The sequence below is a fragment of the Epinephelus moara genome, chromosome 21, assembly GCF_006386435.1.
Source record: "Epinephelus moara isolate mb chromosome 21, YSFRI_EMoa_1.0, whole genome shotgun sequence".
Lineage (NCBI taxonomy): Eukaryota > Metazoa > Chordata > Actinopteri > Perciformes > Serranidae > Epinephelus > Epinephelus moara.
Genome location: NC_065526.1, coordinates 27,709,497 through 27,727,944, shown reverse-complemented (window position 1 = coordinate 27,727,944; position 18,448 = coordinate 27,709,497). Strand labels below are relative to the sequence as shown.

The 18,448-nt window shown below is 41.2% G+C and overlaps 1 protein-coding gene across 1 annotated transcript; it reads right to left on the bottom strand.

Moving 5' to 3' along the window:
* Nucleotides 1-3,915: 3,915 nt before the first annotated feature.
* On the bottom strand, nucleotides 3,916-18,251 carry kcnj9 (potassium inwardly rectifying channel subfamily J member 9). Its single transcript, XM_050074432.1, has 8 exons — nucleotides 17,703-18,251; nucleotides 16,385-16,802; nucleotides 14,876-15,089; nucleotides 13,054-13,255; nucleotides 11,940-12,132; nucleotides 11,438-11,635; nucleotides 9,528-9,658; nucleotides 3,916-7,647 (listed from the first exon to the last, which is right to left on the bottom strand). The coding sequence occupies exons 2-8, from the start codon at nucleotides 16,680-16,682 to the stop codon at nucleotides 7,381-7,383; spliced, it is 1,503 nt and encodes a 500-aa protein (XP_049930389.1). The 5' UTR covers nucleotides 16,683-16,802; nucleotides 17,703-18,251; the 3' UTR covers nucleotides 3,916-7,380.
* Nucleotides 18,252-18,448: the final 197 nt, after the last annotated feature.

Below are 18,448 nucleotides of genomic sequence, written 5' to 3'. Positions count from 1 at the left end.
TCTTGGAGGCAGGGCCCCATTCATTCCTATGAAAGCTGCTGATTGAGGCATGAAGGCAAGAAAAGTTTGACTTCTCTGGTGTAAAATCACACAGTTTCTCAGCATCATTGGGCCCATACAGCAAGTGCAAGAGATATTTTGCTGGTCGAGCTATTTCAGGTTTAGTCCTCAGCTTACTTGAATGCAGATAAAATAATTTTAATGCAACTCTTTTAGACTTTTGAAATGTTTTCAGACCAAATGGATGAAACCACAATAGTAAAATGAATCAAGTTATTAGGGTTGTGATGCTAAAAAACGATTGCTCACTGAGTTACAGACGTCTCTTTCAAAATGTAAGTCTTTGGGAAAACGTACTTTTCGGGCCCAATTGCCAGCGTTGGAGAGTAATGGAAAACAAGTCACTAAGTCATGTATTTAAGATATGAAATATAAGTAACTGTATTCCCTTACAGTTTAAATTATTCTCAATACAGTTACTTAAAAGGATTGTTTTATTTGTTCCAACACTATGTCCTAACTGAATGTCACATGACGGCTGGTTGGAGGGAGATCCCAAGGAAGTTTCTGGTAATAACAACCTTCTTGCTGCTGGCTATATTGTCATTTCTAGTAACTATCAGAATATAACACTTGTTTCCTGTTTAAAAAATAAAATAAATGTGGAGTGATAGCAAGTACTAGGCCATCTTTTAAGTGGTTACGTCTCCAGCTGAGCACACATTTGATGGGCACATGGTTTGTCTACATGACATAACAAAAGTGCACATTTAATGGATCAGTGTGGACAGAGAGTGACGCTTGCTGTTAGGACATATGAGGCATGCCTCCCATAAACACATTTAAAAAAAGCTATGCACCTGCCACACAACAAAGGCAGAGCAGATGCACCGCCAAGAAACTGTTGTGTGCTATTGCCATGAAAATATAAAACCCAGACAAAGAAGCTACAAATGATGATTCTGAAGTATTCCAAAAGTAATCCAAAGTATTAATATTACATTCTTTAATTTGAGTAATCTAATGGAATATGTTACAAATTCTATTTTAGGGCATGTATTCAGTTATCTGTAGTGGAATACGCTTTAAAAGTAACCCTCCCAACCCTTACCCTGGAAATCCAGAGTTCTCGCGAGAGCACAATTTGAATTTGCTCAGCGACTCACTCTGGCAATCAGTAATGACGCTCATTACCCATGCCGTTGGAGCCGAGCTGCACCAATCACATCGGTGTATCTGATATAGGCGGGCCAGAGGCGAGCTAAACAGATGACGACAGCGCTGCGACGATGACATCTGGAATCAGTCAGTAAACATTGCAAGATGGCTACGGATGAACACCAGTTGTTTGAAACGGCTTAGCCGCTACAATGAATGAGTTAGACTTGGCTTTTTCTCTAAAAGAGGAACAGAAGACGGCGCTCGAATCTTTCCTTTACAAGAAGGACGTTTTTGCTGTTTTGCTGACCGGATACAGCAAGAGTCTAATCTACCAGTTAGCTCCGCTGGTAGCTAAGCTCTGGATATGTCACCCTGTGTATTGTTCTGATTGGTCGTAGTGTTATCCAATTGCGTGCAGTGATATTTTCAAATGCATGCTTGGTGCCGCCCCTCGAGTTGGGCCATTTGCATTGCTCATAGCCAGACCCTAAATCTTTCTAGATTTGGGTCTGGATTTCCAGGCTACCCAACCCTGCCAATGGCATCACATCATGGACCTGGAAGTTGTAGTTACACAGTTTGGCCACAATGTCAAATTGGCTTCAAAGTCCAGCGCACTTCCTGGGGGCCTAATTTACACATCCAGCAGCCACAGGGCCAGAAGACGACCAAACAGAGCTAAAATGAGAGGCCAGAAATATAAATGAATGCTAATGTTGCTCTGTGTCGTTGCTCCCCTATATGTTGACAAGCCAGTCGCTTCTAACTTCATCGGTCAGATAATTTGTGTTGGACAGGTAATTTATAGTGGATTTATGTAAGCTGCTTGCTGCTGCTGTAGACAGCACTGATGATAACGCTGAGAGTGAAGCAAAACAGTAAAGCTGCAGGCCCTTAAACCAAACAGTGAGCTCAATGATGCTAAAACGCTCCGTAGAGCTGAGGAGAACTGCAGATTTACATGATAATTCTCTGTGTGGTCATTACTGAGTGATCCCTTTCACATTAAACTTGTAGTTGAAATATAAATATTGATTAGAGCAGCTTTAACCATATATTACCCACAGCTTTAAAGCATATTATTGTTTCAAGCCTGAGCTGCTCATGTTCACCATGACTGTAATATCACTCCACAATGATGACCCGGTATTGATCCAGTATTTTTAAAGCTGTCAATAAAATTGTCAGTACCATAGATTTTGCATTTGCATAAAACATTTATTTATGTGTTAAAGATAAACTCTGCAGGATTTTCCTAAAAAAAAGAAAAACAAAAACACAATGTATACACTCATACAGATGCAATCCGTCTCAGTCAACCCTTGTGACACACTCTCAATGCATGGCAGTGTATTTATCTCCCGTCTGCCTGTATTGTCCTATTTTCTTCTAATTTTTTGTGTTTGGGACATTCATGGGTGTGTACCCACGCAGCACTCGGGTGAGGGCGGAGCTTTATAAAAAGGTAGAGACCAGGTGCTACACAGTAAGCAGCAGGCACCCAAGAAACGTAGCACCGAAAAAACGCAAATATAGTGAGGTGAAATGCCAAATGAGAGTGAATCTCGGCTTAACTTTTACTTCCACTTTCACTGACGAGCATGTTTACAAACAGTAATGAGAGTTCCTGCATAGTATACCTTTAAAGAGTTTTGTGCTCCAAAAACTAGTTTAAAAGCTTGTAAAAGTTTTCTATTTGTCTTGGAGGAACTTGTGGTCAGTGTGTTGTCGATGATATTTTATTTCTTCTATTTTTCAAACTTTCCACTCCGGCTTTCACTGTCTGCCTAGACTGAAACAAGACTGTCATGACTTCCTTCCATGAAGAGAAACATTGATTTCAGCTCAGCGGGGATCATGCAAAACAGCCTCTCATTAAAATCATAATTAGAACTTGGAAATGGCACATGGGGTTCAACTCTGGGGCGAGCTGAAAATCACTGGAAACTATTAAACTTGCACTTAGCCTTTCACTCCCAAACAAAGCATGTCTGATTCCGGTTATGACATCTCATGCAACGTGAGGTGAAAGCTAAAAGTTATATATTTAGTTATATATTGAAGCTAACTGTTTGTCTCTGTCGAGTTATGGACTCCAGAAAACACTCATCCTGTCCAGTGACCAAAAAAGGACTTATTTAGATACTAAAACTCCACATGTATAGCTATGAGATACATGTTTTGTTGTGACAGGTACAAAAACATCAAAATATGTCGATATCCTTGGTGACTTATTTTTCAATGTCAAGGGCATTCGTTGTTTTCCACCTGAAGGTCACTGCTGTGCATCATCATCATCATCATCATCTATTCTTACACAAATATCAAACTATAACGTCACATCAACTCTCTGACAATCCTCATAAGATCCCCTATCAGTTGTGAAGGTCCACTTCAAACACACATTAACACACACACACATACATTCACATGAACACACGCACACTCTGCCCTCTCCCTGTCCCCAGCCCCGGTTGCCTAGGAGACAGCTGAGACAGGGACCCCATCTCATTACACACCAATAGGGCTGTGTGACTGGCTGGAGGAGGTAGCGTAGGATTTTTATCGCCATCTAGCAGCCAAGACAGAGAAAGACATTTCTTTTCTTTTTTTTTTTTTTTTTTGAAAGCCACGTTTCTGCCTAGTAACCCAATATGCTGACTTCTCCTGGTGCTGAATCCAGCCTGGAATTTAATAGGACACGCTGTACTGTGGGACACGTGAAATGTTGAACATGGGCCATTAGTCAAATAGAAACCTACTAGGTAATCATTGATTGATTCATTGATCTATTCATTCATTCATTCATTGATACAAAATGAGGACACAAATGTGTGTTTTTTAATGCAGTAAGTCAGACTAAACTTGTAGCTGAGCAAATGATGACACTTTTTAATCACACTCATCAGATACATCAGAGATAAATCACTTTTTTCCTAGATAAATGGAGCTGACACTGGTGTTGGAAAGGGATGAGGTACATTTACTCAAGTACTATACTTAAGTACAATCCTGGGGGACATGTATTTTAGTTTAGTTAATACTCGCACTTTACTACATTTCAGAGGTAAATACTGTACTTTGGATTTATCTGGCAGCTACTAGTTACTTGTCATATTCAGATTTTACATTTACAACATTTAAAGCATGCAATCAGCTTTTAAAATATGTAGCATTGTTTTAGAACAGGGGTGTCAAACTTATTGTGGTTTGTGTGTCGCATACAGTCCAATTTGATCTCACATGGGCCGGACAAATAAAATCATCGCACAATAACCTACCATTATCCTTCATCCTTTATACAAAACAAATGAACAGCCTGAGATATCCTAAGAAAAATAAGTGCAATTTCAACAGTATGTCTCTGTTTTTCCACTTTCAGTCAGTCTACATTTCACTGCCATTACATGTGCATCTATCCACACATTTCCTGATACAAATTTTTTCGAACTGAAGCTGCCCATTGACAATATTTTGCACAATGTTCAGTATCTTTAAACATGGTCGCAATAAGTATTCATTGTTACATCAGAGAGCCGTAGTCTGGTCAGGGTGGAAAAGCCTCTGAAGCAGAATTTTACATGAATTAGGCAACACATTGTTTAATTTGCTCCTGAAACCTGGCACCTCATAGTCTAGTCATCTTGTGGGCCAGAATGGACCCTTGGGCGGGCTGGTTCTGGCCTGCGGGCTGTGTGTTTCACACCCCTATTTTAGAATGAACTACCCAGCTGTATCTAAAAGCTGTACACAGTGTTAAGTAGTTAAAATTAGCTCCACAAACTACAGTATTAGGATCGTGCTTATATATAAATGCATCAATACCCTGTAATATAATATTATAACACTGACAGGGGTCATTCAAGAGAAAATACTACTTCTACGTTTGATACTTCAGGTACGTTTTGTTGCCAAAACCTCGGTAGTTTGAATGCAGGACTTATGCGCATAACAAAGTATTTTTCTATTGTGTTATTGCTGCTTTTTTGCTTGAGTTTATCATTATGAAGTACATGTAAATGTTGATTGCACAATGTAATGGCTATAGAATAATCACATCATCGGCATTTAGATTGGTTCCCTGTAAGCCCCACTTTTATGATGCAATTCTGCAAACTAACTATTGCTTTCAAATAAATATAGTGAAATAAAAATGACAGTGCTTCCCTCTGAATTCTAATGAGGTAGAAGCATTTAACAGAAACACAGTACTTAATTAGATGTACCTGGTTTCATTTCAACATTTCACATTGTAGTATTCTAAGTGAAGACAAATGTGTTTTGCTGTATGTTACATTTACATTCTAAACCATGTTCAGTGATATGATTTAGTAGGAAGCCTATTCTCCTTATCCTGACACATTTATCACATCAGATCTCGAACATGTAATGTCGCTCAACTCAGCAGTTTCAGTGCTTCAGTATGCGCTGTATGTACATATAGTGTGCTTTATGTACGTGGCCCCATCACAGAATATCACACAATCTGAGACAGCTGTTCTGGAATATACTGCAGTTTATTAATTCTAATTGATGTGTTATATTACATATTAAAAACATCAAGTAAAAATGGCCACATATATACACAGCAGCAGAAGCAGGAGTTTGGGCTTAACTGAGCAGGACACTGTTGTGCTTTTTAATTTCTACTTGGCTGGGAACAAAAGATAATCCATGTGCTACACACATCGTATGTGAAACGAAGCCACAGACACACTCGAGTGATAACCTGTCTCTATGTTAAAGGTTTTAGATAGATCCCCTAGTCACCATAATGTGAAAGTGCAGATAGGAATGTCAGCAAAGTCAAACCGGTGTTATTAAAGAGTACCTTAAGTCTTGTTTTTGCTGACCTCCAGCAGTTTAACTTCTTACCTTACAGCAGCGATGTACAGGTGTACTACAGGACTGAGTGACATCACTGTTGGGCGTGGTCAGAGGTTAAATAGTCTTGAAACTTTTAACCAGAAAGGGCAGCAAAACACTGCTTTTCAGCCTGATGTTAAGCAACACAATCGCCAGAATAAGTGTTGGTATTGTACGTTTCTGCAAATCAGGGATACATTACATTTGTATATTATTATGTAGCAGACGTCATGTGTGTCAAAACTTGACGTTTCTTTAAGTTTCAGTGGTGTGGTTAGGTGGCACTATCCAAGCTGGAACACACCCATGTTTGGTGGGTGCTGCTGGAAATGCAGCAATGACTAAAAACAACCAGTTTTGCTGTTTGTGGTCTTGAACAGTGGTCTGCATCTTGGCAAGCATCTCGTCCTAGGTGACACCCCCTCCACCATCCCCACTACCTCCAGATGACAAAGTCAGCTCATATACCATGTGCTAACAATGGAACGTAAAAATGTAATGTGTCCATGGTTTGCAGAAACATACAAAGCCAAAATTTTCTTTCTTCTATTTTTAAGTTACTCTTAAACAAACAGAATACTCTGTGCCTACAGAAGATAAGAAATCACCCAGGGCAGGAAACCAGCTTTGTTGTCCACGTTCTGTGGTTCACTGGCCACTTTTAGAATCTTCTGGCAGCCAAATAGATATTTCAAACATTTCTTAGCACCACATGATGGTTTGTTGCCAAATGACGTTTGTAGCAGAGTATACAAATATACCAGCGGCTGTGGGCTGGTGTTACTTTCCCACCCTGTTAACACCTGATTGATGAACAATAAACCTTCTTCTTCTTCTTTGCATTTCTAAAGAAATTTGAGGTTACTACAATTTCAGTCTATACCTCAATATCATCTAGTGATATTCATGCGCAGGTGAAAATAAAGCGTCTATGCACTGTACCTATTTTAAATGTGAACAATCCACACACGTGACTCTGCACAAACAACCAACTTGTCATCTCTTTGCAACATTCTGCTTTGGTCCACAGGATATACTATTGTTGACCCCACCTAAAGCATAGTATTGTCATTTAAATGTAGATATAGGCAAGGGTGATTGGAGCTAACACAACAGATAAAAAAAACAAAAAAGATAGCACACATACAGTACACTTTTAACAAAGATCAACATAGAAATAAAAGACAAAAAAATATCAAGAAATAAACTCTTCCATATGGCAACATAAGATATGGCATATACTGTAGAACTGGCCCTAATGAAACTACTCATTTGCCGTGAAAGAAAAGATATGCAAACACTAATTGTGGTGACGTGGTGATATACTTAAGGTCTTTGTAAACATTCTCTGTTCTAGGCCTCTGATTCGGATTGGTCGGTGGCGACGCTGCCGTTCAGCTCGCCCAGTCCTGTTTGCTCCTGGATGTCCGTCATCTCTCCCACGATGAAGGTTGGCTCCCCTCCTTTGCTGTTGGCCGAGCCGCTGTCCGGCTGCTTGGCCGTCTGATTGGTCAGGGTGGGCTCTTCATCCAGCCTGCTGGAGATGGACCAATAGAGGTGAGCGTCGAGTCTGGCTGCAGCCAGTGAGAGCTCTCGTGCTGAGCAGGAGGGCGTGTCCACCTTGGGAGAGGGGAACATGAGAGTTGGTGAAATCACTGATGTCTCAATTCAGGTGTCCACATGATGAAGATATTGCTATTGCCAAGGTAGCAAGAAGTTAAAGAAATAGTTCTACATTTTGGGAAATGATTTGCATTCAGGCAAAGAGTTAGCTGAGAAGACTGACACCATTGTCATGTCTGTACAGTGAATATGAAGCTACAGCCAGCAGTCGGTTAGCTTAGCATAGCTTGAAGACTGGAAATGGCTAACCTGCCTCTGTGTAAGGGCCCTGACATACCAAGCCGATGGTCGGTCATCTGTGAGCATCTGTCACCCTAGTTTTTGTGGTGTGTCCTGCACTGTCGGCACTAGTTGGCTATTTTTCAGCCAATTTATTTAGTTCACCTCAGTGCTCAAGAAGAGAAACGGAAGTGAGGAAAGTAAACAGTAGGTTTAAGTCAAGAGGGCAAGATCGTAACAAACTTGTTGTAATAGGTGAAATTGTGTTGTTCAGCCATTGAGCTCTTTTTTGCAGAAATGGTTCGTGATTGTTATTGTTGGGCCTTGAATCCAGTCGATTTGGTTTGTCTGGGCCTTGAAGGTAACAAAAACCTATCTCTTCAACCTATGTTGTTGTATGTTTAACCCACACAAAAATCAAAGTGTAAACTCCTGGAGTCTTGTCATCACAGAGAGGTGGCAGCACAACCAGCGTAGACACCAGGAAGATTCTAGTGGTAGACTTTCTTACCTTTGGACAGAGCCAGGCTAGCTGTTTGCCCCTGTTTCCAGTCTTTATGCAAAGCTAAGCTAAGCAGCTGCTGGTGGTAGCCTCATATATAACAGACAAATATGAGAGTGTCATCAAATTACAGTTTAAACCTATTCAATGAAAACACTGAGTGGACTGCAAAGAGCCCAAAGAAAAACGCCTTCCCTAAATATTGCAGTTGCAGTTCAATAATGATGAAGGGTCTCTTGTGTCTTTCTGGACTGGAAATCAAATTGAAAACAGAAGAATATTTGGGGGAGAAATGTATTTGGAAAATGTATTTTCAAAAATGTCAAACTATTCCTTTTACTGTCCTAATTTACTTTATCAATTTACCCTTTTCTCCTCCACAAGCCAAGTCTATTTATAAAACCTACTTTGGGGATCAACATGTGGAGCTCATAAGCCAAAGGCTAAATGGAGCATGAATAGGATTGTTTTAAACTCACGCTGAAGCAGTTTTATAGAGAGATCAAACATGTAGTCATGTGAAATCAGGTGCTTCTTATAGACTTTAACATGTTGTCACTGTTTGTGCTCCATGTTGTGTGTGTTTTCCAGCTGAGTTTTTTTGCATTCGTATAAAACCTCATCTAGGGACAGGCATATGTTATAAAATCTTTGGTGTGTGGCATTGGCCCGTGCTATGTACGTCCCTACCAAAATAAACATGAAATAAATACTTCAGTTAGAGTTCCTGCATTTCCCAGCATGCCTTTCAACAACCCCAAGAGAACAAGAGTGAGAATTCAACTGCTGGTTATACATGTAGGTGGAGACAAGAATAGGGATAACAGCAAGAGTTGTTCCAGGTTTTCTCACTCAGACACTTGTAGTGTAGCTTGTAGTTGGTGAGAGAACTGGTATGTTTTGCCTCTTTTGAGAATTTGTTAAACAGCAGTCACAAAATGGTAAAAAGTTTGACGTTTATGATTATATTTTAAATTGTTGAAGCATTTTCTGCTACCATACTCCATTGTGACAACACTGTCTGTCCTCCTATAGACAGAAATTATAAAATTCAGCAATCTGAAGAGTTTAGGGAGTGTTTTGGGTAGAACTTTTTTTACTTTTAACCCTACCAAATCACACACCCCGACATCAACCTGTGCTTTGACGACGTTACCTCAAACGTGTGATGAAAGGCTCCATAGTCGACGTCAAAGAAACCCTCTGCCAGCGACATCATTGGGCTAAACCTGTGACCCCACATCACCTCCTCCGCGAGATAGGAGCTCCTCGCCTGGCACGTCATCCCTGCACACACAAACACAAGCATACTGATGAGTGCATACATTCATTGTGCCTCACAATATTTGCTGTCACACATAACTGGGCGAAAATCTGAGCCGAAAGTCAAAGCAACACACCTAAAACAATTAGTTTACATACAGTCGCACACAGTTAAATCAGCAAGCTGTCTTTAAATGACTATCCTCTGCAGCCGAGTTATGACTGTCAGCTACTTCTTTGTAACTCAACAGCGATCTGACTAAGGGAATCAATATTTGGAGTAGGCAGAGAGGCCACCTTTACCTCATGGAAGACGCATCATGAATAACTCTGATACACTGAATTCCTGCCAAACAGCGGGGCACAGTTTAGTATATCATCCTCTCAGAATGAATCTGACATAAGACGATATGAGAGGGGGATAAAGAAAAAGATAAACACAGCCCATCCAAATCCTTTCAGGGGACAGGTAACTGGGTATTTGTTTCTGCCAGATTCTGCTTATACCCGTTTGGATTTTGTAGTTTTCAGACTGAAGGACAACAACATGAAATACAACCATAAATATAACATAGGTGTTAAGCTGTGCTTCTAAATATGTAATCTCTCAGGGGATCTATGAGCAGAGATAAGGTGTAGCTCAGCTGCTGTGAATGATTTTCACACTCAGTATACCGTGAACACATACTTCTTAAGGTTTTGCTAAAAAAAACCTCCTGAGACTGGGGGGTGTTTTGAGCCTAAAAAATGTGTTTGAATCCAGTGTGAGTAATAGTGAGTTAGTCCATAAGGGGTCAGTGCCTTGCTCAAGGGCAGGTGAGTGTTCACTGAAACACATTAGCTGGTGTAGGGACGGATGTGATGTGGACTGTTTCTCTGACTGCTATGACACCTTGGTGCATATTGTAACACCTTTTAATCTTCTCCCAATATAGAGATTCAAAGACTGTGCCTTTAGTCAAAAGTTAAGTTATGAGAACATACAGTATAAAAACACTCTATCCAGTTTTGTTCCCTGTTGTATAATGCTTTCACTTCTGTTCTCATATCTAAATATATATGTGTGCATATTCCCCCTGTAATCACAACATCATGCTTTTAAAGCCTCCCGAAAGACCGAGAAGAGACGGAGAGCTCTCAAACAATAAATTGCAAATCTAAACTCGGACATCCTGGAAAAGGGAATTTCATTTTCTAATGGACAGTTTTGGGCAGGCTTTGCTTTCTGTAAAACAGTGATGGTATTACTGTAATATCAGACAGTTGTATGCATCTACAAGATTAATTTCCTAATGCTCAGTATGTGTTGTTGCAGCCAAACATGCACTTACAACACAGAGGACTCTGGAACTTTACAGTCAAATTAAATTGCAAGGTATTATTTCCCACACAAAGCAATAATGTTAAGTTGTTATATTTTTTGTAATATCATTTCAAATCTACAACAAATCATATAAAACCCCTGAGTAATTAAATATTATTAATGGTATTATTTATAAGGCTTGTACCTTTTTAAAATGAAAAAGCTACATTAATTTTTGTCACTATTTCACGGTGATTTTTAACAGCACATATTTCTATCACCTAATTTCATTTCATATGCGAACATATGAACTTATCATCACATCCTGCTCGGTCATTTTTATGTTTATTATCGTCTAAGTCTTGTGCACAAAACTGCCAGACTTGCAAGTTCACTTAAGTGCCTGTAAAAGTTAGGGAAAGCAATATACCAGGGACAGATGGATGATTTTAGTGTTTGCATTCTCGTTACTTTACGACAACGTTTAACCCATTCCTTACCGGTTGCCTCCACCATCCCCTCCAGGATGACCACGATCTCAAAGTCCTCCTTCTCCAGCTGGGACTGCGACATGTCCCAGAAGGGTGAATGTGAGTCGATCTCGTGGGAGATCACCAGTGGGGAGACCAGGAAGAGACGATCGTCGCCCGTCTCGAAGCCCACGCTGATGTCTGTCTGGTCCAGGGGGATGAACTCACCTGAAGGAGAGGATAAAATGGGAGGTAAGGAGAAGTCAAGCTCCTCCAGATGCTGATCCTAGAAGCAGTTGAATATAAATTCTGCTTAAGTGAGAGGGGAATAATTATTGATTTTATGGTGTACTTAAAAAAGTTAAAGTCTATTCAACAAATTAACTAATTTAAAGTAAAGAGTCGAGAGAGATACTATAGTTGCCATAGTGGAAACAGTAGTAATTGAACAATTAGAAGTAGTTATTGTGGTTGTATTTGTAATAATAAATGTACCAATACTATCATTAATCGTCTTATCTCGTAGTCTCACCCTCCTGAGTCTGTTTGGACTTGATGAGCTTGGCCCTCATGTTGGCCCCTACTATATGGGAGCTCCGAAGGTCGCCCACCCTGAACATCAGACAGAGCTTGTCGTCTCTCAGGGAGATGACGGCGTGTTTAGAGAACACCAGTGTCTCCGCCCGTTTGTTGGGCTGTGAGATCTTCACAAACATACAGCCGACCTGCACGGAGAGGAGGGAGGGGACGGTACAGTAGAGGTGAAAACTCAAATACAGACAGGGCAGGTGCAAAAGGCTCAAATATTTGCAATGACTGGAAAAGAAAAGGGTTATTGAAAAATGATTGACATGTATGGTTTTCATAATTAACACCAATGCAGACTGTACATAGGTAAACATTTGTTACGAGTGCTTTCAATGTTAAAACACAGTAGTGACACTTGAACCTCAAACTCAGTCATTTTTTTAATATGCATGATAAAACAGCCCAGTTGCTAATGTGGCATGTTTCCAGCTCGCAAACATGCATAAACATGAATCTGCTCGGATGTTGTACGTGGATTCATCCTCATCAAAAGAGTGCTTACTTTGTGGGAAAAATCGAGCCCCATCAGCACTCTTAAAGTAAATATTCTTTTTCAGGAAGCGTTCCATCTGGACCAAATTAGTGTCATTTTGTCTGCGTAGTATTGATGCATACACTCTTCTCTTTAAGCTCAAGAAAAGGAAATTTGTATTTTTGCTGAACTGACAGGAGGTCTCCTTCTAATCAAACAGACACAGGTCAGACAGTATTTACATGTACTTTTCTTTTTTTTGATCTTGTTCAGGTGACTTTCAGAAAGGTCTGAAAACCAGTTTTAGAAGCTAACCTCACCTCCTGATGTGCTCTTGCATGTTTGATGGTTACTATGTGTTAGATTATTAACATATAGTAAGTATTAGATAAGTTTTGTCAGTATGGTAAGGAATATTTCTAAATGGTTATGACCTGCAATTTAGGTTTCATTAGGAAATACTGAAGCATTTATGGCAAATCTAACAGTCTTTAAATCAAAATACTGTGTCTAAAGACAAACTACCAATATCTGAATATGATTTCATTTTCCCGTTTCTCGGACATGTACCAGCCCAGGTGCTCACCATAAAGGCGTTGACCATCGAGCCCAGTATAGCCTGCAGCAGCAGCAGCATGGTGCCCACTGGACACTGGTCAGTGATGACGCGGTGGCCGTAGCCAATGGTGGTCTCTGTCTCGATGGAGAAGAGGAAGGCCGAGATGAAGCCATTGACATTGTTGACGCACGGCGTCCACGTCTCATCCTCCAGATGGTCCAGATCACCCCTTGGGGAGGAAAGAAAGGAGGAGGATGTGTGAGAAAGGGAAGGGGGGGAGGGTGAAAAAGTGGGTGTCAAGAGGGAAAAATAGACAGAGCGAGAAGATTTATATTCTTAGAACAAAGGTGCAGAAATGTATGTATGACGACTCGTCTCTCCCTTTTCCCTTTCAGCTACTACTTAGAATGAATAAGATGCAATCCTCATATTAGCTGTAACGATTAACCCAACATTCATCCTGTCGCTTTTTCTCGATGCTGCAAAAACCCACTCCCTCCATCATATATCATGACATCTTCACTATGCTGGTTTATCAGTCCTGTGCCACCAGGAGTCTGCAGATTTTCTCTCAAACTACTCGCTACACAGGCTAATGTCCTTGATTAATACAGCGCCGGCAAGAGAGGGAGAGCTAATTAATGAAAGTGGTGTTAAGTAATTTATATAATATATGACTTTTATTGACCTGTGTTGGTGACCAAGGAATTGCAATAACACCGGCAGCTCTCTGGCACAGCTTAAGGTGGCCTGTAATTGATATAAAGAGGTCACGATTTTACGAGACGAATACGTTAGCTAATTAGAACGGGGGATCCAGCAGACACATCTAGTGAGGAGGTAACACATCATGATGAAATACACTGTCATATTAATACTGCTTTGTCATCGGCTTTTTTGGCTGAAAAGTGGGGCTTTTTTAGCTTCCGTTGCAGAAATGTCTGGCAATATTGGTCACTCTCTCACAGCATCATCCTCTATCTGTAAGTAATTAAAAAGGTGGTGTTGCCTTGTGATGATTTAGTAAAGGACATTTTTAGAAATTTAAGTATTTGCTTTCTTGTCAAGAGGTGATGGGAAGGTTGATATACCACTCTTATATCTGTCCGTTAAGGATGGTACTACAGCCAGGAGGCAGTTAGCTTAGCTTAGCACAAAGACTGTGAACAGGGAAACAGCTAGCCTGGCTCTGTCTTAAGGGGAACAAAAACACAGTAATAAAAGCTTACTAACTAGTATGTTATATCTATATTTTGTAGGGGTTGAATAAAGCTGACCATCTTCTGGCTGTAGCTTCATATTTACCATACAGACACAAGAGTGTTATCAATCTTCCTAGCTAACTCTAGGCAAGAAAGGGAAAAAAGTACATTCCCCAAAATGTCAAACTGTTCCTTTAAAGGAGAAACAGACAACTTTCCCTCCACCTAAGCATTTCCAAGTGGTTTATTGTTGGCGTCACTGTTGCAAAGACACTGGATCACTTTCCTCAGAGCTTGATACTAACAACAACACAGGGCACACAGAATTTTGTTTCTCACATTTACTTTCATTGTTCCACAGTTCGCCATTTCCGCTACTGGGATAGTAACTAAAAGAACTTACAATGATACTCTTTGGTAACTACCAAAAGCTACTGGTGAAAGTAAAAGTGCTATCCTCTTCCTGTTTTGGTTGCACAATGATTGAAACACTTCCTTCATTGTCCCAGGAGATCATACCCAGTGGCAGACAGAACTGCATAGTCAAAGCGAAGCATGCAGATAAGAAACAAGACCCCTCTGTGGCTCAGGACTGAATAGATCTACATAAATAATCTTCTCCCACCTTCTTTGCTCAACAGTCTTACCTACAGTAGGCTATGAGGTACCAGATGGCCCCGAAGAAGAGCCACGTGACGGCGTAGGCCATGACGAAGACGAAGAGGGAGCAGCGCCAGTTGAGGTCCACCAGCGTGGTGAAGATGTCAGTCAGGTAGCGGTAAGTCTCCCGCATGTTGCCGTGCTGCACATTGCAGCGACCGTTCTTCTCCACGTAGCGCTGTCTCTTACGCCGTGTCCGGGCTAGTGAAGAGAGAGGAGAGGCAACACAGCTCAGTTAGAGAAGTTAGAAAGATGCAAAACTGAAAAATGGGAAATCTTGCTCTTGAAGAAAACATGCAGCCTGAGATCTGGTGCTTTTCTATGCTTGAAAAAAGGTAGAAGACGAGTCCTCGCAGTTTCATAACCTTATGTTCAAAGAAACCCCTTACAAAACCCTTTAGAATACTTCAAAAACCTACACAAGGCTGCCTTTCTACATTTCTGAAAAGTTTTGCTGTTTGAAGATACGACTGTGACAGCAGTCAGAGGATGCGAGTTGAATGAAGGCACGGAGAGATATCGGAGGATAAACAGAGGAAGGTGCCAGGGGACAGAACTACTTAGAGAGATGCAGTGTGGCTCAGAGAAAGTCAGGCTGGTGAAGAAGGGATAACAGAAATGAAAACAGACAGGTGAGGAAAAGAGAGGAGATGAAGTGCGACAGGACAACATCATCAAACACTCGGAGAAGAAAAAGCTACAACATTGGACTTTAGTTACTGTACAACCCTAACGGGAACTCGGATTGTTGTTTCTTTGTAGAGAGGCTTTTTACTGAGGGTGCGCTCCAGCCACAACTGGATACCAAACTATTCATTTTTTTGCTTCAGTGACAACAACGACAACTTTTCTTATGATGCACTTCTTGCTGTATGTTGATATTTTGGCACAAATTAACGGCTCTTGGAAAAAGGAAAATGCTTTTGATTCTGAAAGCTTCAAAAGCTTAGTTGTAAAATGTCTCTTATTTTGTGCTTTTAGCCAGTGTCCTCACACAAAAACTGTGAACATCCACTTCTTTAATTAACAGTGTTCATACTTTTTAGAGTTGATTTCTCCTTTCACAAATATATACAGCGAAGAGGAGAGAGAAACTGGAGCAAACAAAGAGCTAGTGGAGAGGCCTAATAAAAAAAGATGCAAGACTGTCAAAACCGCTGAGGCATGAACCACTGCAGCATGGTTCAAATTAGAGGAGATTCACAACTATTGCAACAGAGTTGTGAAGGAAGAGGAGCTGCACAAGTTTAGTGAATATGCAGTGTGTGTGTGTGTGTGTGTGTGTGTGTGTGTGTGGAGTGGGGAAAGAGAAAACATTGATTCAGACTCCAGAGCCAGTCAATAGTTCCCAATCTTTGGAGGAGTTGAATATATACCATACTTGCAAACTTCATTCAGTTTTCTCCAGACTTGAATGAAGTGAAAAGAAAGCAGCCAGAACATTTTTTAAACTTCAGCACTCTATAGGACAGCCAGTCACAAACAAGGTCACTCACCCCACCCAAATCGTCCCCTCTCTTTCTCCGTCCCCTGGGTCTTCTTCCTGGTCTGATTGGCTGTGGCCTCCCGCTCTGCCAGCTTTGCCTGGAACGACCTGCCGACCTTGGCAAGGGGCGGACACGGCGGCGCCGTCTCTGTGGTGACGACATGGCCTAGCTCCTCAGATAGGTTGAAGACTCCGGTGGAGGCGGTGGCCTCGGTGGCCACCTCCACTTCTTCCCCTTCCCCCTTCTCCTCCACAGGGAGTGAGAGAGAGTCTGGGCGGGTGGGGAAGACTGAGTTCTCCAACGCCATGGCCTGTGTGCGTGTGTGCGTGTGTGTGTGTCAGGTGTATTAGCGTGTTATTGATATCCTCCCTATGGCAGACTCTGTCCAAAGGCTATTGATTGGACCATTTGTTTGCTTGACTGAAGCCTGGAACATAGGAGAAGAGCACAATGATCAAATGAGATCCTGTAATTGATTAGCTGTTGTGCTGTCACAGTAATTCGCAGACAAGTGATTTTTTATTTTTTTTTTAAAAGAAAAACAACCTCTTTCAGGAGCTATTAAGCTCTCCTTTCCCTTTAATTTCTCTTAAGATACTTTTGCCTTTTCTACATTAACAAGGCCTATAGCTTCTGTGTAGCTTGCCTCACATATCTGGCTCCCTGTCTCTGCCTGTTCCATTATTTCACCCCTTTTAAATGCAAAATTAGCAACAACAGCAGCAAAAAAAAAAAAAAAGAGGGAAATCACAGTGTTTGAGGTTGATCGTGTGCAGTTTTGTAAATCTTGGGTACTAGACACGAAAGGAGAATAAATCTCTTCCTCTGAAAGGTAGCTTAATCCAGGAGCAGAGTGTGGCGTACGCATATTAGAGCCACTTTCACTGTTTAGCATGTTTGATGAAGCGCATTTGTGTGTGTGTGTGTGTGTGTGGTCCATGCATGTGTTGTATAAGTGCACTTACTGCTATGTGGTGAGTTTATGCTACAGGCCTGTTGGGATTTCTTACATAAGTCCCATTTAAATCTTAAAAAGCTGAAACGTGTGTGTGGACAGTGAGACATGGTGTGTCCCTGAGATATTAGCACAGTAAAATGGACTCCTAGTCCTTTTTAGCCTTCCCTGATGTGCGTCCATTTGGAAAAATTGGGGGGTGCACGCACAAGGAGACTGATGGTGACAATCAAGATGACGCACTACGCCTGATGGATGGATCAGAAATAGCCTCTATTGAAGGCTGTCTGTTAGCCAGCCAATGGGCTACTGAAAGCAAAATGCAAAGCTAGAGGATTAATGTCAGACAGCTAGGAATGAAATAAATCTTACCTGTTCAGTGTAGCAACTTGTAGATGTTTAACACCTGGATAGGGCAGATGTTTTATCATAAGAAGAAGGCAAATCTGGTCCAAGAATGAACCGCGACTGGCAACCTTGGTTCGATGGCACCCATTTCTGGTGTTTACCAGCGACGCAGCATCAGTCCACTCCTGCTCGCTTTTCCAGGAAAACAAAGACCACCTCGATCCGACCACTCAGCATTCACAATATGTAAAAAAGGCGAACACACCATCCACTGAAGGATCACGCGTAAAAATAAAAACCGGAAACTCCTGCAAAACCAAAACAGTTCAAGTGTAGTTATCACGGCATTGGTAGAACATGTGTCGGCCAGTGGACGTGCGAAATGGTGGCAACAGGATAACCCGGCAGCAGCGCAGAGAGCTCCATCATCTGTGCATCTGATGGAGTCAGTCAGGTGTGGAGCCACTGAGCGGCGGAGGATGCTGTCATCAGCCCAGCCCCTCTCAACCCTGCCAGCCTCAGACGCTTCTCATTTCAACAACAGTCATCTCCCTCCTCTCCGCTGACTGCCAGACCCCTGCATCTGCACACTGCTCAGGGATGAGGAGATGCAAAGGCCCTTTTATTTCATTACATAAATATGTCGTAATTAGTATTTTATCAAAATTACCGACAGTATAATATAGCTTATTTTCATTTTTAAAAAAATGTATATATGGTTTTGTTTTAATACAAATCTATTTGTGTATTTTTGGCTCCTCTATTATAAA

Bases quoted from the DNA above. Each gene is read 5' to 3' on its own strand.
- kcnj9 (XM_050074432.1), bottom strand. From the start codon at position 16,682: ATGGCGTTGGAGAACTCAGTCTTCCCCACCCGCCCAGACTCTCTCTCA. The intron at 12,133-13,053 runs GTGAGCACCTGG...CTCTCCGTGCAG, and splicing joins CGATGGTCAACGCCTTTATG to GTCGGCTGTATGTTTGTGAA. The intron at 7,648-9,527 runs GTAACGTCGTCA...CCCTCTCCCAAG, and splicing joins CCTTTCATCACACGTTTGAG to GTGGACACGCCCTCCTGCTC.